Source organism: Hylaeus anthracinus, unplaced genomic scaffold, assembly GCF_026225885.1.
Source record: "Hylaeus anthracinus isolate JK02 unplaced genomic scaffold, UHH_iyHylAnth1.0_haploid 12001, whole genome shotgun sequence".
Lineage (NCBI taxonomy): Eukaryota > Metazoa > Arthropoda > Insecta > Hymenoptera > Colletidae > Hylaeus > Hylaeus anthracinus.
Window position 1 is genome coordinate 10,054,007 of NW_026534348.1, and position 22,352 is coordinate 10,076,358.

Here is a 22,352-nt window from a genome sequence, read left to right on the forward strand (position 1 = left end):
GACACGCCCCAGAAGTCATACGGATATAGACTATTTTATAAAAATAAGTACCTAATCGTACAAATTAATATATAAATACTGTTCACTAAATGAAATCTTGCTTATTCAAGAAACAAAATCTTTAACCCTACGGTTGAAATCTATATGAACATAAACCATGCTTGCACGGACTATTAATCCATCCCCATTGGTAAGTAACGCAACGTGCTCGCAACAAAGGAATACAGGAGTAGAGAGCATTGTTCTTCGGAGGGTTCACGAAAAAGCTTCAAGGAACCGATCCTTTGTTTGTTCGCAACTGTGTAGTTTGCCTCGACTCTCATTCCATCTCTCTCTTTCCAGTAAACCTCCTCCAAATACTCGAGTTTCGCTACAAGAGAGGTAAAGGATTGTGTAATTCGTACGGCAAATAGCGGCGGACAGCTGTTGCGCGAGCAAAAACGTTGAGACATCTGCGAACGAAAGCTGTTGCCGAAGTAGCCTCGAAATTAAGCTAAACTATTCTTTAAATGGAGATCAAATGCTCGTTATTCATCGATTTATGCTTGACGAGGCAGGAAATCTCGAATTTCAAGAATTAACGAAACTCTGCGAACCGTGTGCGTTGCGCAGGTCGTTCTTCCTTTGTAGTCTTTTTCTTTTACAGGGCTTCGTAACTAAACAATTCTTACGAAGAATATTTGAAACTCCTTCTTCGCTCCACTTTTTCATTGTACTGCTGTACAAGAATAATTCCTTTGCACAGTGTCTAATAACATACATTTCTTAACGTTAAATCTTCGATAATCTTTGCTAAATTAACCCAGAAAGTCACTACTAAATAAAAAGGGGTAAGAAAGACAATTACGAAACGAAGGAAGAAACATTTTACCGAGCATCGAATCCATAGCACGATTCTTTAAAAAAAAAAACAAAAAAAAAACAATCTCGATCGTCGAATCTGGATAAACGATAGAAGAGCAGCGTCCCTCCCCTTCCAGCATGGGCTCCCTCCAGTTAGCAAGCTTGTTCGAAACTTTAGCCAGTGATATAACATATTGCCCGTATTGGTGCTCCAGTGGCGCGGTGAAACCGGTGCCAGAAACGATCGTCGGTCGAATTATCGGGATCAGCATTTCCAGAGCGGTATTTGTGGCCTGATTGCAACCGAAACCGACGCCGAGTGACGATCTCGCGAACGCTCGGAAGATAGAAACGTTTGCCACCGATAAATATGGCTGACGTTCGTGGAGATGGAAAAGACAAAGGTGCATGTGGGGCAGAGGCATAAAAAAAAGAAAAAAAAAAAAGAATGAAAGATCGAAGAGGATCACGGAGGGTAGGAACACGAGAACAAGGCTGAGAGACGAGGAGAGGACCTGGGGAGCTTCCGATTCTCGCAGGCTTCGTTGCATCCTGTCCCCCGGCGCGAATACGCTTCCGGTAATCAAGCTCGAAGCCTCGTACTAATTAATGGAGACTGATTGCTCGACTCTGTCCGGGTTAACCCGGCGCTGACTTCGCTTTATCGGCGCTACTTAAATTTTCGAGTCCTTCCGCGAACGACGGAACGATTCCCTCCTCCTCCAGCTCTTTCTGCGAACACTTTGAGCTCTCGAGAAGAGGGGGAGGATTGAAATTAATTCTCCGGGAGAGGTCTGGTCCCCCGTTATCGGAATCGCGGAGTTTTGCGCCATTGAAACCGCCAATGAGGAAAAGTGTCCTCGTTAGTTGCTAGATAGAATCTTCGGTTCTTCGTGGAAGCACGTCGTTTGGGGGTCTCGTGGAAGTCGTACGTTGACCCGTTGCATGCATTTTATGCTAATTTTAATACTTATGGAGAGGAATTATTTTGTGGTTAGTTATAAATTTGATTTAAATAGTAAATGGTTGATATGATGTAATTAAATTGATTAAATGAATAAATACATTTTAATTTCTAAGCAATTCGTTTAATATTCTTTGATCGTATGAATATTTTCACGTTACATGGAAAATATTGTATGAATCACCTTTAATTGGCTGAAAATTTCATACATTTCGTACTAGTTGTGTTTTGTTAGAAAACACAAATAATTTAAAATATATCGAATGTATAAACTGTTAAACATAAAAAAATGACATTATTCAAGTAACTCCTATAGCTGCTTTTGGAAACTCCTTCATAATCTCCTCACACGCTTGAAGAATATCAAATTAATTGTTTACAAAACTCACACTATCTTCATTTGTAATATTGGCGACCAACACTCCACTGTTCGATACATAATTGCCACATAATTGGCACCTAGTCAATTGCAGAAAAATTTCTACTTCCGGTTGCTCCCTCGTCAATTGAAGTTAAACGGAAGTTCTTTTTCTATATTCGCAAGATCCTTTTAGACAGGAGCCGCAGGATTAAAGCGACCGTGACGGAACTTCTCGTATTTACGAGACAAATTCCTGGAGGACATCGTTCTGTAGCGGAACTTATCGTCGAAGGTTTATTAAACCTGTTCCTCTTTGGGATGTCTAATATCCCCAGAGAGTACATAGTCAAGATATCAGTAAGGAACTCTGAGGGATTCTCTAATAAAATATAAACGTTTGTAAAGCAGCGCTTCGCAGAAAGCTAGCGCATTTATGACAGCGAGAGGGAACAGCCAGTTTTGGGAGAAGCGCAAAAACAAATCGTTACATCTGTCCAAACAGAAGTCGAAGCTTTATTAAAATCCACCGACGGGATTGAAACGCGGAACCGGGACGCAGACACACGCTGGAATGAAATTGATTCGCAACTGTTCGTGGAATGATTGACTTCCTTCACTGTCAGATTTTCGAAAATATTCGATGCTTTCTTTAATGTTTATTTTTGTAATCTTGGATTTTACCGGATTCGATTGGAAACTTGCACGATGTATGTGACATTGTTGATTGAATTTTGTTCAAAAAGTAATTTGGAGTTTCTTTTGGTTTCTAGTGCCTCGCGTTTTGGTGCATGCCGAATATTGTTTTTAATTTGTGAATATATATGGGAAAAGTTGCAAGATTAATGTAAAAAGGGAGAGTACATGTCGAATATGTTACATTAAAATTTGTTTCATTTTCTTGTACTAAACAATGTATTTTCTCTGTCACGTGGAAACAGATCCTCTACCACCCAGAAAAAATATGAATCTTTGCGTTAGGTGCATGTATGAATTTTGTATTGTTTAGAAAGTAATTTCCTATTCCGTTTCTGTTTCAAGACCAGTGTTACGGCCAGCATAGTTGCCTTTCATTCTCGTGCATCGAAATTTCCCTCGAAACGTCAAGTTTGGTCACCGTCAAAGCGTTTAACTTCCATTTGCAAAATTTCCGCGGGAGTTTCGCTCCAGCCGCGGATCCGCATAGTTCGCTCCTGCCGACTGAAGTTTACCTCCGATCCAAGTCTGGAATTAACGTCGCTGTAAAGTTCCCGCTGGAGAATCCGATTACTCGCGGTCGCAGGAAGCGTCGTCAGGATTTCCGTGGGAGTCCTTCCGAAAATATAAGAGCCACCGCGTAATCGAGCCGCTTTCCCGCCTAGGGACGTACCGCGCGAACCATTTTATTCTTCGCCCGCAAAGGGAACTCTGATAAGACCCGAGCAACTCGTGTGTGCGTGACAGAAACAAGAACTGGGAATTTACTCCGGAGAAGAATTCTAATATGGCCGGAAGGTAGCCTGTGGGTTTGCCGACGTTGATTACATGAGTCCTGAAGTGTCAGTAGTTAAATAAAACGAGGTTGAGGATCGCTATTGTCGAATTTCTAGGTCATCAGAGTCAAAGTGCACGAGTCAAGAGGTGTACGTATCAAGTTTCACGAGTCAGGAGTTGTCGATATCGAATTACATGAGTCAAGAGGTGTCAGTATCGAATTGCACGAGTTTGAGAGTCATTACAGTCGAGTTTATGAGTCAGAAGTGTCAAATTACACAAATGGAGAGTCACAAGTGACAATTATACAACCGAGGAGTCAGAAGTGTCAAATTACACAAGTAGGGAGTCACAAGTGACAATTACACAACTGGGGAGTCAGAAGTGTCAAATTACACGAGTCAAGGGGTGTCAATATCAAATTACCCAAGTTTGAGGGTCACCAACGCCAAGTTCATGAATCATCAGTGTCAAATTACACGAGTCAGGGGAGTTGTCAGGATCAAATAACCCAAGAATTCGATTAACCTCGTCAGCATGAAGCGTCCTCAGGAAGTCCTCAAAAACATAAGAGTCTCAGCGTAATCGAACCGTTTTCCAGCCCAAGATGGTACCGTGGGTACCATTTTACTCCGCGTCCGCAAAGGGAGCTCCGATAAGACCGCCCGAGCAACTCGTGCGTACGCGGCAGAAACAAGAACTGGCAATTTCCACGGATAAAAATTTCAATATGGCCGCAGGGTAATCCGTGGACATACAGAACTCGATGGCCGTCGGGGCAAAGATTTCTCCGTTGCGTGTGCGAGGGAAGTTGTTTCCGTGGATTTGCAAACTTTTCCCAAGAGAATACAAGAAGGATTTATTATAAACTACCTCGATGCAAATCGATTTCGGAACTGAAATTTTGCTGGCTCGGTGCTATCGAGTGGGTTGGTATTCTTTGATCGATCTTCTTTGGTTTAGGTGTTTTGGTATTAATATTAAATTTAATATCAGCCAAAAGAATTAGGAGAAGGTATATTCTATGATAGAAGTTTAAGGTAGCAGAACGTAGACCAATTAGAAATAGAAGGAAAAGCAGAGATGAGATAAGGGAAGACGAGGAATATAGAATTACTGAAAATGAAGGAAACAGACTAAAATTATAAGAAAAAAAGCTTCGTGACGGATAAAATGCATAAATGAGTAATGAATGGAAGTTACAAGAGAAGGTATTTTACCATGAATATGGAATAACTGAAAATGAAAAGAACTGAAATTAAATTATTTAAAAAGTCTTGGCGGGGAATATAAAATAACTGCAAATGAACAAACTACGACTTCGCTTAATTTTTCCATTGTTAAAGAAAATAGAAGAAATGTTTATCAACCTTTCTACTGGAAAATTGAATTCTTTCCAAGATTTATTAAAATCATTTTTACAAATTTTTACAAATGGAGAATATAAAGGGTTTTCTAAAAGAGACTTTACATATTATTTTTTTAATAATAAAATTCAGCGTAGAGATTCAATTCTCTAAAAATTGGTTAAAAAATTAGATGTATTCCATATGCCATTTGTATTTGATTAAAAACTCTCAATATTATAAAATCCAGTAGAACTACTGAATTCGACGATGCTCCGAATAAAGATTTCAGGGTGGATTTATTATAAACTGCTCCGGATGCAAATCGATCGCTTGACTCAGACTCCGGTCCGCTCCCGCGTGTTTTTCCAGCGGCTTCTATATAAAAGGGTAAATGGGGAATCGATTAAGCGAAACGAGAGGAATAAATGAACATTGACTTTAGAATTCTATCTCGCTTCCTCGCTGTCGTTCCACCTTTCTCTCTCTGTTTCAAGTCACGGTGGTAATTTTTCATCCAGAAATTTCAAAGAACTAGCAATGCTCCCTTTTCATCTTCCTTCGAGAATTGAAAGATGAATGGAGTTTTTCAACGCGGACGTTGAAAGAGCAGCTTGGTAATTTTTCATCCGCGAATTTCGGAAACTGAGCAACGCTCTCGGTGATCGTTTTTTTTTGCGAACAGCTGGCAAGTAAAAAAATAATCCCGAAGCTGCGGCTAGTTAAGTTGCACCTCGGGGAAAAAAAACTTCAACGCCGAGTTTCGAAGTTTTCAAATTATCCACTTGTACTTTTTTAACAACTAAAAGGTAGAGTGAATGTTTGCGAAGATTTTGATCGTATTTCCGCGTTAGTTCTGGAGACGTATTTGGACTACATTGATGTTAAGTCTGACTCAGAAGTAGTTGAAGTCCAATTATAAGAGTCCGAGGTTCTCAGGGTCAAAGTACAGGAGCGGGAAGTTAGGTTAGTAGAGTTAAAATTCATTAGTTTTGAAATATATGAGTTGGGAGTCATTGGAATCAAATTACACAAGTTGGGAGTCAATGGTGTCAAATTACGCGACTTAAGAATTGGTGGTATCAAGTTACAGAATGTTTGAGAGTCACCAACCTCGAGTTCGTGAGTCATCAGTATCACATTACACAACTTGGGAGTTAGCAGTGTCAAATTACACGAGTCAATAGTTACCAGCATCAAGGTACACGAGTTTGAGAGTATCTAGCATAGAATTTATGAATCATCGGTGTCAGTTTTCCCCACTCAAGTTTCACTGCTCTCAAATTACAGAAGTGCTTACTGTTTACAAATCTGAGCCTGCAACCACCCGCATTACACAATGCTCACGTTACTACTTAAACAACAAAAACCAATTCAAATCTACAACTAGGAATAACATTCAAGCCGACGATATCGATAGAATTTTGAAATATCAGAATCGAATATGCGTTCCGATAATCCGACGATGCAGCTGCGCCAGATCACAGCGGGGATTCCCAACACATAGTCAAAGCTGCTTCGTCAATTCCGAGTCGAAGTTTTGCAAGAAATCCCACGTGACGTTACCACGAATCACCCGATGGGAAGACGGAGCACGGCCAAACCACACGCCATCAAAGGTTTCGTATATTTCTCTTTCAAAGTTTGCCATTTTCGCGGCAACAATTTCTGCTTACGAAGGATATTACCGCGGCGCATAACTGCTACGCTGTCAAAGGAGAATGGCGCGCTGAGAATTTCTGGGTTCATAGTTAACCTACTGCGTGTGCACACCCGCAGTCCCTCCGCCAGGCTCGCAAATCTTTGGGATTGTTCGCGTGACAAAAGCCATTGGTCTGCCGATGTTGTCACGAGAATAATTCTCGGTCCGTTGTTTCGCAGACTCGTGAATCTTCTTTCAAGGTTCCTCCTGTGTCCAGTGTTATCTTCATTTCATGATGAAAAATATTTATTTCGTACGTGCGAGGTAAACTATTTTGTAATACAGATTCTTTTTCCTCTTTTATAATGTGAAGCATATTCAGGCAGTTAAGAAATACTCTTACATACAAGAAATTTGTTGGATATTATTCACAAGGATTAGGTTTCTTGATACATCAAATTTTCATGTTCTTTTATTACTGGTTAAGGAGCAACTAAGTTGGTAATACTTATAATCAAAAGATTTCTTTTTCTTATATAAATTATAGCTTCGTGAGAATAATTTCATGTATTTATTACATGTGAAGGTCTTGCCCAAGGTACGTGAATTAAGTTAGCGTACCTAGTGATTAAAAAGCGGTAGCGTATCTCAAATCAAAATAGTATTTCAATTTTGTGCAAATACAGTGAACTCTTTTAACATTTAAAATCACTTCTGCGAATAAATACTGCGCCTCGTCAGTTATAATTCACCACGATTATTTTTCTCCGATAACAAAAGCACTATAAATTGTAGATTTGACTTTTGCTTGTATCGATGAATACGTTCCATGGAAACGTCGGATTTCGTTTGAAAAACAGTGAATATGAAAATGTTCGAGGATTTTGTTAATATCGGAGATATATATCCAGCGGTATCTTTACTTTTTTCCGGGTGTGGTGGTGGGGGGGGGGGGGGGTAAAGCGTAGTGTACGAGTGTCATTTAGAATTCCTCTCGCGTTAAAAGTTACTATTCCCCCGTGCGGATACCCGTAACGCAGTGACATTTTTCCCCGATTTTCGTAAATCGAGCGTCCTTCGGCGTGAGCCCCGCACTGACACAGGCTTAATGTGTTTTTCAAATATGCAACGGATTAATAAATCGTACCAGACAACCGAAATGGAATCCGAAATCAGGTTTCCGGATGTGAACATATATAGAGTGAAAAAAAAAGCGTTTGCGCGTCGAGTTTTTGTGACTAAATGTTCTTACGCGAATTTGAAGTGGATTATTGTTTGTGCATTTTATTGCTAGGAAAATGTGTCGAAGAGTGAGATAAATAATAAAAGGAGGTCGTCGAGGTTTCGAAGGACAATTGTTCAGAGAGAACGGTGCACGTCAAGCAAGAAGGGAATTTTCATAAATATATTGGAAACCTGATATAATGCATTTAGCAGTTCTAAAACTTTCGTAACATGTCCAGTTATCTATTTCTACTTTTCATTATTTTGGTTTAAACCTTTCCACTATATTATATTAATTTTACATCGTATTTTGTCTGAAGAAGTGCGTCTTCCGGCAAGAACGAAGTGTTATTAAAACGCAGGAAATGCTTCAGAAATAATTTAAAGAGATATGAATTTTGTTGCCAGAGGTTTCAAGCAAATATAATTTCGTTCCTCAAAAGCGTTATATGTAAATATTAGAAATTTTAGACCATCGTCGAGGTATTCATCAGAGTCATAAAATGGGGGTCTAAAGCAACTCGTATAAAAATGATAATTAGAAAGAAACGAGACTACAACGCAGACTCTTTATATTCTCCTAATCACTGTCGTGAATTTAACTCCACTCTCCTACCGCATTTTCCCATTTTCCTTTGATTCTCAAACTCTCTTCCATCCCCTCAATTCAAGACCCAAGCCCTGCCTCAACGTACCCCAATGTAATTCATTCATCCACCCTCTACCCTCTGAATCGTGAATTCTCAGCCACTTTTTACTAGGTACCATCTCGTGTGCACTCAAAATAGAACATCTATCTAGGAATGGCACACCTGTTACCGCTCACAGGAGCTGAAAACTTCATCGTGCCACCTGTCATCGTTCTCACCGCGAACGCTAATTGGTGAAAAGAAAAAAAGCAGAGAGAGTTCATCGCAACGAGTGCAGAGGAGAGAATGTAAAAAATGACGGCGCTCACTCACCGTATGGCCATACTCTTCGCCTTCAAATGATGCCATCTTTGGTTCATCTCATCCAGACGTCGTTGCAGCATAACAGCGTCATCCTGGCTGGCTAGGGAGCTCAACAGTTTCCGTCCCGTGCCGTTCAGGGACGCGTACACGTCTCTGTGTGTCTCGATTTCCGATTGGAGATCCTGCAACAGAAAATGAAGACGTTAGGTCAAATATTCCCGACGAAAGTAAACATCGAATAGAGTACGTGCGTTGCGTTCGTAGCTTGGCGTCTTTCGAGTCACATTTTTCTGTAGCGAAGAATAATTTCGCTGTGTCAAGCAAGCTATTATTTATTTGTATTTCATTATGCTTGGAGTTATTGATTTTGAGTTGTTTTTATAATCTATAAATGTCACAGTTGAATTTAGTGAATTAATCTGTGAAAAGAATTTACTGAAATTAATAACGAACGATAATATATTATAAGTGAATTATCAATTAGTAATTTGTAATTCATTTTGATTGAATTATAAATTAAAATTCATAATTCGTTAGGAATTAATTATAAGCAAGTAATTTATAATTCCTTATGAATGAATAACACATATATATAATTTTGAATTATTAAAAACTCTTATCACATGTTATCGGATTCAATTGTAAAAAAGTATCGAAACGACACTAAATAATAATAGTTTGGAATATCAAACTTGCCATTCTTTAATTTGTATAAATACAAGTTTGTCTACAGATAATTTCGATACAGGATTCTTAGAAGATATAAAAGATCATGTCATCGTAGATTTCCAACTTACTGTCTAGTTGCTATGAGTTAGAAACTTTTAAACTACACGATACGCTGGGATACTCATCATCGATTAACTTGTTTCAAGTTCGAGGAACTTCGTAAAGAAATTCGTGTCGAAGGTAAAGTTTCCTTGGTCAGCTATAATGTCCACTAACAAGACTCGGATGAAACACTAATTTATTTCTCCAACCTTTTCATTTTGGACCTCCAAAACTGATCAATTACGTAATCTATTGGAGGCATCCTTCGCTTTTAACATCAATGCAAAAATGCTCTTCAAATTAGTTCCTATAATATTTTATTCAATTATAAAAATAGTAATTATTTCAAAAATGAATCAAAGTGTATCGATCTCCTGGCTTCCTATCATCGACGGACAAAATTTACAGGATATTCCGAAGTTTCCAAAATCACCGTAACACACGGGTGATTATCGATAGAATGTCACCCAGTTTAACAGAATATTTTCCAAACGAGAATTTCGAGAATTTTACGCGATAGTTTCCGTGGAAAATTTCGAGAATTCGGGCAGCATTTTCCGAGAATTTTCTCTCCAGGAACGCGCGAACACTTTTCGCGCGACGACGAGAGAACATTCACGGTGTTTCGTCATCGCGATGACGTGAATTGCGGCGAACGCTTGGGGCAAAAGTGATTTATGCCTGGTTCCCATGTACAGCAACGATGCGAGTTTGGCGTTCACGCCCGCCGTCGGTCGTCGATGAAAATAAATCGAGCACGACCCAAGTGAATTAAGAAATATTCGTCGCAAAATCTTTTCTTCTCGAGACATTTTCCATTAACCAACAAATTCAATTTAAAGGTAAATGAAATTACCTTTCTAACTTCTAATTCGTACCTTTCTTATCAATTTCATCTTACATCGTTGAGATGTCTGCTGCATTAGGATTTTTAACAAACTTATGATTCTATTGGTGTTTTAAAATAACTTTTAAACTACAAATTACTTCTGGTACGGATATGTTCGTTTTGTTCAATCAAATATATTTTATTTTTAACCGACTTCGAAAAGGAGGAGGTTACTCAATTCGATATGTATATATATATATTTTTTTTATTTATTTATATAAACACGTCATGCTTACAAATGCGATGTTGTATTTAAGCTATCAGAAATTTTCTGTACGAATATCGCGTTCTTTAACAATGTAATTAATTAAATCGAGTGTAATAAAAACAAATTCGTAACAACAAATTTATACAGTAGACAATTACCAAAGAGCTATTTGTAGGGTATAAATCTGCAAATTTAATAAAAAAAATGTAAACTCCTGTGTAAATAGAATGTAAATAGAAATGTAAACAGGGCTGATCCAACTTAATTTAGTTTGTTGAAAACTATCATTTCACTAAATGTAGTTGCACGCCCCGAAGCGGTGTTCGTGTTTTATGGCGCGCCATGTCTGACTGACAGAAAAAACAAGGGAAAATAGAGGGGAAATATTGTGGCATGCAACGGTGCAAGGAGCCTGCCCCGAAAGCGTCGGTGCATCCATCAAAATGCTTTTCGTCGGAGTGCTCGTCGAAAGTGCGAATCGGTGACGTTTAATTGAAACAGCGGGTATCTGCGTTGCGGACGATGAAGTTTGATGGTCGATGTTGGATTTATCGTCCAGCGAATTCACACGCAAAAGCACACACCACCGATGGCCAATTTTTAATGGGATCGAACTGTAAGTATGACGTTGCAAGATTTCAAAATCAAGCCTAAGGAAGTGTTCTCTTAAAAATTTGATCGATCAATCGTAAATGTTCCCGACAGTCAATATTAATAACCTAGATTATCATTTCAAGTGCACAGTGAAACTTAAGGTTCCAAGAACGGCACAACAGCGGAATCTTATAATCATTTATAGGGTTAGACTAATTTCATAGTTCCATTTTTTTACTTGAATTCAACAAGAATCTAAAACAAACCAATAGGTGTAAAGGTAGCATCAACGAATTCAACGATTTTACTCAAAATAAGATACTTTCGCGACACGTACCTCATCTTCTTAGATTAACAAGGTTTTTTACTAACAAGAAACGAATATCAATTTACTGTTTCAAAGGAGTAGCCTTCCGTACAATGCCTTAGAAAATTATAATGCATTCCAATCGAAATTTCCATTTTGTTTCCCCTCGTCGCGACTGGGTCTTTCAATTTCCCCGGGAAAGAATCCTCAGGAAAATAATCTCCCGCCCCGTCTGCCAATGAGACGTCAGATCGCGCGATACCGATCGATCCTCCCCGGGATTGGGGGGACGCTTCGTCTTAAAAGCGCACTTTCGATGCAGATTAGATTTTCCGGGTTAATGAGCACCTGCGAAAGTGACCCAGTGGCTAGAACAGGAGGCGACGGAGGGAAAGGAAGCGTTTAGAGAAAATTCGACGGCTAGATGGCCCGGAAAAAGTGTGAAACGTAAAGCGTTTTTCGCCGTTCGCCGATGCTCCCGTGCTTCTTATCGCGGTTGCCCGTGGCGCAATTACGCAAATGCGCGTTATCGACGGTGTTCCTCGAACGGCGTAGTTCGATTTCCCTCTATCTCCGTTATTTTTTATTTTCGCGTGGTGCCTTTTTTTGCGTCTACGTCGACATGGCTCCGGGCCTCGGAGTCGAGGGACGACGGAATGCAATTGCAGAACCGGTCACTATCACCCTGGGTGTTAGAATGGCCGACAGTATCGACAATTTTAGAATTTTCAGTTTAATTTGAGTAGGAGAAATTGTGGGTACGTGTTTCTTTTAGTTCTTTATAAATTGTGATGTTCCTTTAAAGAATTGGTCATTGTTTCTTACAATATTGGCGTAGTTAAAAATTACTAAAATAATGATAATTAAAATCATATAATAAAATTTGATAATTAGAATATCTTGTACAATATCTAGCAGACAGCTCAACCACCATATAATATGTTAATTTACTTGAATTTATACATCTCACCTTGACTACGACGATTAATATTGTTAAATAAAATATATTCGATTGAATCAACTGCCACGCCATACCTACCAAATTTATGGACAACAACATAACAGCCCCCAAAAATAATCGTTACACTATTCCCCAAGAACTATAAAAAATCATTGAAACGGACACCTCCCTGCTCCCGCCCTCATCTTTTCCCAACCAGGAAATGCCTTTCGAAACGTGTACGAGGCACGAAAAACGCGCACGCTGTCAAAACGCAGACGTTTTCAATTATCCCCGTGGGATCGAGCAAACAACGGTAATTAAATCAATTCCACGGGCGTTCGCGGCGCGTTCCGATGCAATTAAATCCGCGGGATCCTCACGCTCGAATCGAAGTTCAACCCCGCCCGCGGCAAGAGGCATATTACGTGTCTCGTCGCCTCGGCTGCGCCGAGGACGTAATATTATGTCTCTTGGCGAAGACTGCTTTATTGCCAAGCAGCATGGTACCCGATAATATTGGGAACACACGGTATACGTAATTGGCAAAGGAAAACGCGGTTGCGCCGTGCACCCCTTCCCCCCCCCCTCTTCCCGTGGCGCGAATGATACCAGCAGCGTTTCATTTATCATCGCGTGCACTTAACGAGGTGCGCGACACCGTAACGCGACGGGCCCCGTCGACATTGTTGGTTAATTAGAACTCTTACCGTTGACGGCTCCATTGTCCGTCGATGCGGTTGTAAATCACCCCGGCGAAACTCCCGATTCATATATTTCAATCCACGCGCGATAAAATTTAATTCGCGGTGGGAACCGCGCCGCACGCCGCGAAATTAAATGCGTGTCCCGCGAACGCTTCGACAATTTAATTATTAGAATTGATAAATGTCGCGATACGGGCTTCAAAAGTGGAAACTTTCGAAGTTGCACCATTCGTCGGATGATTGTTCACGGAATGATTAAATTTATTGTTTGCTCTGTTTTTTCAGATATTAATTTGTGTAGTGTAAGTAAGTTGATTTGGATACATGAATATTGTTTTTGATTTTTCCGTATATGTATATTTTTTTTTATTCTATTATCGCATATTTGAATAAAAGCACGAGGAGGTTGGCTTACCTGACCCGTATATGTTATATATATTTGATTAAAATAATATGTTTGGAATATTAAAATGTACCTTGTTTTTCCTAAAATTCCCTTAATTTCTTCCCTCTATTACTATTATTATCGATTCAACGATTATTATTTACGTGTTAACTATTAAGTCTGCACTTAATAATTAACCCCTTGACCTACACATTATCTCCCGATTGCTCGGGCTATAGCAAAACAGGAAAGTAGGAAGTCCGAACAAAGTACCACGAGTCAGACTCGGGCTTATTGTTTATACCTCAAATTCCTTACTACGAGTCTAACTCGTCGTTGTAGGCCAAAGGGTTAAAATAGAAAATGAACAATATAATTTCTAGCAGAAAATAAATACAATCCCAAATAATTACAATCCCAGAGTTCTTTCATAAAATTCTACAATCGTGTTCATTTTCCTAGTAAACAAAAAATGTTGCACATTGCTCTATAAAATAAACGGCAAAGCTGAATATTACTCAACCAAGTTGCTAAATTGCTCGTTTACTCTAATTCCACCCGGTCTACCATCGAATCGATTCCATTCGTAGGAAGTCTTGCGGGTAGGCGAAGGAACGATCAACCGGCGAGACGGTTCTCATAATTCAAGGGGCTTCGTCTTTCGTACGGTTCGCTGTTCCACGTGACGTATTTAATCGGCGGTGTGTCGAGCTTAATCAATGTCTGACACTTACGTGGTCGCGCAGCTGGTGACGTGCGCACCGTCGAGGATTTCTAATGAGGAATTGCCGATTACCCGTCGGTACACCGAGATTTCACGACGATTCCGACCGACTGCTCTTCCCTTAGACTCGTTCCCGCGGGAACAAAGCTGGCGAATTTACGTGATCTATGGGAAGACACGAGTCGAAAGGGATTCACTCGAAACGGCGGGATCCTCAACACTTTGTCACGTTGCGGGCACGTTATTCAACGGGATCCGCGAAAATGTTCAACAATTTCTGATGTTCTTTTAAGCTTTTGCGAGAAAAAGTAAATATCTTTACAATGAAAAAGATTGGAGATAAACAAGGCTTCAAGTGTTTATGGAATTAATAATTAGGGATTAAATACGTGTTTACAATATGCCAAAAATGCCTCAAGCCATGATTTACACCAAGATTGGCGTCATTTTCAAGTGGAAAATTTTTTATTAAAGTTCCTGGAATAAAGAAGAGAAACGGTACAGCCGGTTTTGGGGGTCAAAAGTCGAGATCGGTGCAAACGAAAGTAAGATTCAGAAAGTAGACTTTTGCGAAACATAAAATTGCATAAATGTTTTGTATTCTTAGTTATACTCAACATAGCCGTTTCCTTTTTATTTTAGATATACCTATGTAGAATATAATTTATACACGTTTATACAAAACAAGAATTATATATTCATTGAAAAAGAAATATCACATCAGAGATGTGTTCGAGTGTTTATAGCCACGGAAAGAATGCATCTTTCCAGGGAGGTAACCAATGTGTTTTACCTGTTCGAAGAGATGAAGTTCGGCCAGCAGCATGTAGGAAATGTAGATGTACCGCGCGTCGTCCGGTCTCCTTCGGGCACGTACCCCCCTCGGGGGATTCCCCTGCAGGGTGGCACGCCCCCCGGGCCAGGTGCCCCCCTTGCGTACACTTTCACGATAATCCACGGTAATTACGTACCCGGAAGTCCCCACATCACCCCAGGGAACCACTCGCGCCTCGACTCTCAGTCCCAGTCGCTCCTCTTTCTTTACCTGTCCACCTTCGACGTTTCCACCCTCGGCGGGCACCCTCGCGCACTTCCGTCGATGTCGACGCCTGTCGCGCGTCCTCTGAGCTTCGACGTCTCGACGCGTGCCATTTTCGTCCCTCGTGGTTCCCGTTTCACGCCCCCCTCGGCGCGATTAACCGTGTTTTTTCAACGTAAACGGGCCTCGACCGTAACTGCACGCGGATTCCCGTGCATTCGAGGTGAATTATCGATCACCATTAACGATTCCCTGCGCAGAGCAGAGGATTGGTCGTCGGTGGTGGTCGGTGACGCGAGACACGTGCCCCTCGGATTTCGCCCGGGGCGAACGAGGAAAAAAATGCGCGGTCACGTGTCGCGATTAACCGGCAAAGAGCATTTTAAACACGCGCCCCGCTAATGAGCGCTCGTATAGCGGAGCGTCTCGAGCCCCCGTCGAACGACCATGGGGTAATTTTCGTTTGTCGGTGACGGAGGGCTGTGGCTGATGAAATATTGTGTCGCAGGCTAGACCGTCGTCGCTTTTAGTTTTACGCGGTCCAACGGCGCGGTTCAAATTGAAACGTAAAGGCTTCTTTTGTGGGTGGATAGTTTCCAACTGGGAGGCGGGTTTAAGGCTGGATGCCTGCTAGGGGAGGATTAGTGAGTTCTCTGGTAGGTCAGAGGCGCCATAATTTCGGTGTTCTGACAATCGGTGGGGTCGATTTTTAAATAAAATAAATTGTGAAATGATTCTTTTTAATACTTGCGAACCGATTCATAAGCTTATTTTCGCTGTTTATTTGATTAGCCTACACAAAGCAAATGGAGCAACGAGTTGTTTTCCAAGAATGGGGACTCGAGGAACACCATTTATCATCTTTGTTCTACTGCATGTGTTTTGCATGGACGGTTACGGATGGCGGCTGTATTTGCAGGAGGGCCAGCGTGACAAGAAAACGGACTCGAGATAGCGCGAGACGTCTGAGCAACGCAAATTTGCACGTTTAATGAATTTGAGGGGTTGCATTTAGCAAATTTACACGGGACATTACTCTTTAATAAGATTTCTTATTACGGTGGTGTTCGTCAACACTTCTTCCACTTCGCTACCGGAGCCCGCGTGTCGCTTTTGCAGCAATTAGGCAAGCAGAATACACAGCGACTTTGTTTGAATTGGAGGTTCACGAGTTTTCTCAAGGTTCGATCATGCGAAGTTTTCGCTTGACAAGCGAGCTTGAATATTTGGCCAGTGGCTCGTTTCGACAGTCTCGGAAATTAGTGCGACAATCGAATATTTAAAGCAGCAATCGTTTTTCTTGAACGATGTCTCGAATGTTCTGAACGTTTCTATCCTCTACAGGTGGCAAAAGGTTTTAATAAAATAAAGCAGAGCATACGAAAACTAATTTCTTGTATATTTATAAATTTTGTTCATGGATGTTTTCATACTTTCAGTTTAGAAACGTTGAGGAATACTAGTATATTTTTGGGTAGTTTCAAAGCCCATAGAAATATTCTATTTTACTGCTTAGGTTTAGATAAGTGAAAAGACAGTAGAATGATATTTCTACTTGATGCAATGTAACCTTAAGCAATTCCTTTATTAGAGTCCCATGGAATGTATGAGAAGAATTATGTTGTCTCTGTCGTTAGGGGAAATCACATTCCACGAAGAAAAATGGATTCTTTATCGTGAAAGAGACTGAAGGGTGTTCGTCCTTAAAAGTTTCCGTTTATGTGAATTTATTTGAAGTTTAATGCCATTAAATGTGTACAGTGAAAACACAATTGAATTCGAAGGAGGATCACGTCTGTTCCATTGTTACAGGAAATTGAATTCAAAGTCAAAGGGAACCTGTTCCTTTATCGTCAAAAGGGTTGAATGAAGTTGTTTAATGGGGTGAGTATACCTTATTTACAATAAATTTGCATTAATTAAAATTAAATGACTTGATCCGAGCTATCAAATATACAATATATTATAAAAGTGAACTACCATCAACATAGATGTTGAAAACAATAATTCGATGGGGTAGAATTTTTGTTTTTCAAGAGTGACATTTTATATTCTAGAACAGACTCGATAATGGAATCTTAAAAAACTGAACAATCTTAAAAAAGCAACGAAATATTAAGCAATAAAATGGTGTCTTCGCCGTTACAAAGAGCACAAAATTGGTACAATCATCACATTCCACCCCAGTGAACGAAAAGCGATTAGTTGGATCAAGTGGCATCGAGCACACCAGCGTGGTCTGTTCCCATTGTCACGGAGGATCCAATTCCTCGAAGAGAAATTATCTCCTTACCCTCAAAGGGGTTGAACAAACTGGGATGAGAATAGTGGACACCCTCGATCTTGTTACAAAATCAATGACGCCTGTCCACCTTCTTCCGACAAGAGGGATAAAACGCTGCCTTGGACAGAATAGCAACGCATTCCGTCGGATTAGAAACCGAGCCATCCAGAGCCACGGCCTGATTGAAACGAGGAGACGAGCGGGGGCCTCGATCGAAATAAAATATACGAGCCACGGCGATGAATTATGCATGGCGCGAACAGCTTGTGGTAAGTAACGAGCAGGATTTGTAAAACATCGGCCCCCGGTGTCCCGGTACGGTGTCCCAATGAACCACGAATGATTTAGCCACCGACGGACAGGATATAAAGTGGAATCACTGATTCTACTGTTCCAAGATCGACAGACGTGTTAGTAATTCCTCGATATTAAATTCGAGGAAACGATTATGCAAGCGAAAATGCAAACGTGGATTCTCTTTGAGGAACGAATGATGACATTTTTGTGGAAACGTTGTTTTGAGACCATGTTAGTCTCTGAGGGGAAAGTTTAAGGAAGGGTAAATAGGGGTGCTATTGAAAAGAGAGTTAAACATTTTCACAGATCGAATATAATTAAACAATTTTCTGTTGAGGACTTTTAGTGGGTAATTTCATAATTGTTTTGGTTACTTCATTGAACCACTTACTGAGAATATTAATTAAATATTGATTATTAGATTTTCAATTTTCCCCTTTCTCTCCTGCTGTTACTGAAAAACGTAAGGCCGTAACTAGATTCGAGGTTAGCGCGTCGTTTCCCTTCAGAATCGAATATTTCGCGAAACGAAGTTCGCCGAGAGTTTGCGAAAATTTCCAGAAGCATGCTCTTCTCAGATTGATAACAATTTCTCGAGTGAAATGCAAAGTGAACTTCGTACTCATAAACGAGTTCGAAGGAAATCTCGACGTCTACTTTTTTTTCTTTCGTCACGGATTCAGCCTGTGGAAAGTCTTTGGCGAGAACGAAAAGTTCGAGGGATGACTTAACTTTGATGTTCACCGACCATTTCCACGTTGTTATCGCAAACTATGACAATCACGACGAGCGCTACATTTTTTAGATAAAATCGGACGCCTAACGCTTGCGATTAATTAAATAGTCACGAAAAGGAGAAAAATACGCTGGCGCGAAAATCAAAAGACGTTTTGCCACTTGCCAACAATTATTACTTCGACAGATTCAATCTCTTTGGGAAAGCAATAATTCGAACCATAACTGAAACCGATACACTAATCAATTTCCCTCGTAGCCGGCGTTATTAAACGCAACGATCCTTCAAAACTGATCATTCAATGCACAGAAGACATTAAAATTTCAACGTTCAATCTCCGCGGCGGCGCCATGCTATCTCGTCTCGATGATATATAGGGTGGCCTAGCAATCGCGGTGGAACCGTACGAGGGGGAGATTTCTCACGCAAGAGATCTTTTGTTACAGAGAAAAATAACTCGAAATCTTGTTAGAGCAATTCTGAGCAATAAATGTAATAAGATTAACCTCAGGAGGTAACTGTATTGTCTTTATTTATGGGGTAGAAAAATATTGATATCTATTCAGCCCGTTATTTTCATTAGATTATTTGATAAACACTATAAATAGGGCTGTAATTTGGTATATAATTTTTGAAGTCCAATATTCTCTGGCACACATTTTTTTTCACTTACTATAGGTGCAAATATCTGTGCGGTAATGAAATTGAAAAATTCAGAAGTAAACATCTCGATAAACAATTTAATACAATTTTTACATGCGTGTTATTAACACATACAATTAAGAATTAAGTAAATACGTTGTACACATGAAGTATGTCTTATTATAGATTCTGCGTATGAATCTAAGAAAAATAGTCAAAACGTCAATTGGACACTTCATTGTTCCATTATTATTCATGCATACCAACCTAAGATTCTTTACCCAGAAAATCATCCTAATCAAACACACATATTTTCAAATAATTTTCCTAGATAACAGACCTCGAAGAACAGATACTTTCTTCCCCATTTATGATTTATATTTTCGCGAAGAATCACCTTCCCTTCCACAGTTGTACGATCGATGGGGGGTGTTTACAAAAACCGACGGTCCCTAGGACTGTCAGACGAGCGGCGTTCGTTTCTCTCGGTGTTGGGAGCTAGAGGACCACGGTTCTCGTCGACGGAACCCATTAACGGCGTCCACGTTTCGACACTTTTTTCCCCAGCGCGTCGACCCCTTTCGGGCCAGCGAGCAAACCTGCCAGTCGAGCTGCGCGTCAAAAACTGAAACGCGCCTCGGCCCGGCCTGGGGACAGCGTCGGGTAAAATTTCATTTTAATATCATCTAAATGTCACGGCGCCGTCGGAAATGAACGTTGACGCGTTGCCGGCCTCTGGAAGAACCGCTGTCGTTTGTCTTCTGTCGAAAACACGCGGCTTGAACTTTCCCGGACCAGTCATGGAAACTCATGGGGAAGGGGGGGGGGGGGGAGGGGGCATAGTCGTTCAGGGGAACTTTCAGAATCGTGACGCCTGCGCCATATTGTCTCAATGTGCAAACGAACGAGGAACAGTAGCCACAATTACGATCCAAAATTCCGTATGGATCGCGGGGGGATGTAGATGTAATTTGAAACCCGAACTGTGAGAACGTGGGGATTATAGGGATTTGTTATGGAATAGTTGAGAAAATTGGACAAGATTTGGGAGGCAAAATAAGAATAATGATGACTTTTTGGAAGTAAAGGATAGAGAAAGGGGAAGCTCAATTTCTCAAAGAGGAACTATCCTTTTGTCTTCAAAGGGGTTGAATGAAGTGGTTCGATAGGTTGAGTATACCTTTAATATAATAAATATGAATTGTTTAAAATTCAACTACGCTGTCATCGCTAACAAATAATTGTTCACTAGAAAGTGACTCTTCCCTATTCAGAAAATAATTTTATCATTTTTTTGTCTTCCTTTTTCCATTTTGCTAAAATATTTTATCTTATTAGGAAGCTTCGTTACTAATAAACACACTATAGTTTCTGAATGAAAATAAGCATGACAGCAATGATAACCACTTAATTACCATTATCTATTCAATGACATCTAAATATTATTTGGAAGGAGCTACGTCAGAGGACGTTAATTCTCACTTTTGTCTTGATTAACGCAGGAGAAGATCGAGGCGGTTGGTAATGCCGGCGGTTCAGGGTCTGATGGAGGAACTGGTGTACCAACCGCCGCCGTAATGTTGCTGAAAGAGGCCGATGAGAGAAGGGGTTTGGGTTAAGCGGCTTGCGGACGATTAGAGAGCGCCGCAGCAGCCATCGTCGCGCTCTAGCTTCATCCCCATTGGCGATCAAAACCCAACTACCTCGTGATTCGCTTAAATACGTAGTACAGAAAACGGAGATCTGCTTCCTTTGTTCGTTCGCTGAATTTTCCCTCTCATAACAATTCGTTAAGAACCTGGCTACCATTTATAATTTATTTTTGTTTTTTTGAAAAATTACACTCTTAATGGGTAGGTTGTGATTGGGCATCATTAGGAATAATAACAAAAATTTGTGTTGCATATTTCATTCAATGATGCTTTCTACATATGATCGAGTAACACATCGTTGTTAGTATCCCCTACAAAAAATGATTATTGGATAAAATATGCAATACAATCGTTTTTATTGATCTCAACGATGTCCAATTACGCGTGTCATCTTTATGTAGATGAAAAAGTAATAGATAAACAGACGCATATCTTTTTATTATCATAAATTTCGTTGTCGTTCAAACCCTGACTAAAGATATGAACTCCGCGAGTAAACAGTAATATCGTTTAAAAATATTCTCAGTTTGCTTGAAACTGGAGACAGCAAGGATAACAGCAAATATCTGCTTCCTCTCGTCTGAAAGTTACTCATGTTTATACAGAACTGAGACCTCCTCGCACGAGATTTTATTCCCTTGCTCGTAGCCGAGGACGTACCAGGATATTTACATTCGCCTGTACCCGCGGCCGAAGGCAAAAAGTACATCACGGATGGGTGTTTCTTTCATTTTGGAAGATCGATTCTCAAGACGGCAAAGGTGCGAACACCGAAACGCGTCCATATCGGATATGAAACTTCCTCCAGGAGATGGAACACAGGACATCGTCTACTAGCCGCATACTCGGGATATCTTCAGACTCCAAGGCGAGGTCCAGAGAAAAAGTTTCACGGAGAAACGCCGACAAAGCTCGCGGAAATGTCGAGCAAAGCCCTGGTCAAGTGACTCGGGAAACTGCGCGGGTATGTCCTCAAAATCAAATTTCCTGCCGGTGAAGAAAGCCAAGACGTCCCTTGGATCCAGCTCTGGAGGACATCGACCTTCGACAGAGGGATGGGGAACACTTCAAGGTGAAAATGCATCGATCCAGCAGAAACGATTTCTGAGTCGATCTCGTTGTTCTATGGTGTACTCGTAAACCGAAGAGGTTGGTTAAATTAACTTCAATAAGAAAGACTTTCTATATTCCGAGAGTTAATAATACTTCAAATATTAAAACAGGTTTGATAATAGAATTTTCAACAAATTTTTTATACGCAAGGCCCTTTGAATCAATGTCTGTGGTAAAATATAAACATCTGTAGTATCCGAAATATAAGGGTACGGGATTGGTCGCGTAGGTAAAGCGGTCGACTGTGGATCCGAGGATCGT

General features: G+C 40.4%; 1 protein-coding gene across 9 annotated transcripts in view; it reads right to left on the reverse strand.

Moving 5' to 3' along the window:
• The window catches only part of LOC128891333 (dystrophin, isoforms A/C/F/G/H-like), a 567,969-nt gene that overhangs the window by 111,865 nt on the left and 433,752 nt on the right, over positions 1-22,352 (reverse strand). For all 9 annotated transcript variants that reach the window (XM_054150727.1, XM_054150734.1, XM_054150735.1 and 6 more), the window contains one exon: positions 8,813-8,985. In XM_054150727.1, coding sequence (XP_054006702.1) covers positions 8,813-8,985 — 173 coding nt within the window. The remainder of the gene's footprint in view (positions 1-8,812; positions 8,986-22,352) is intronic.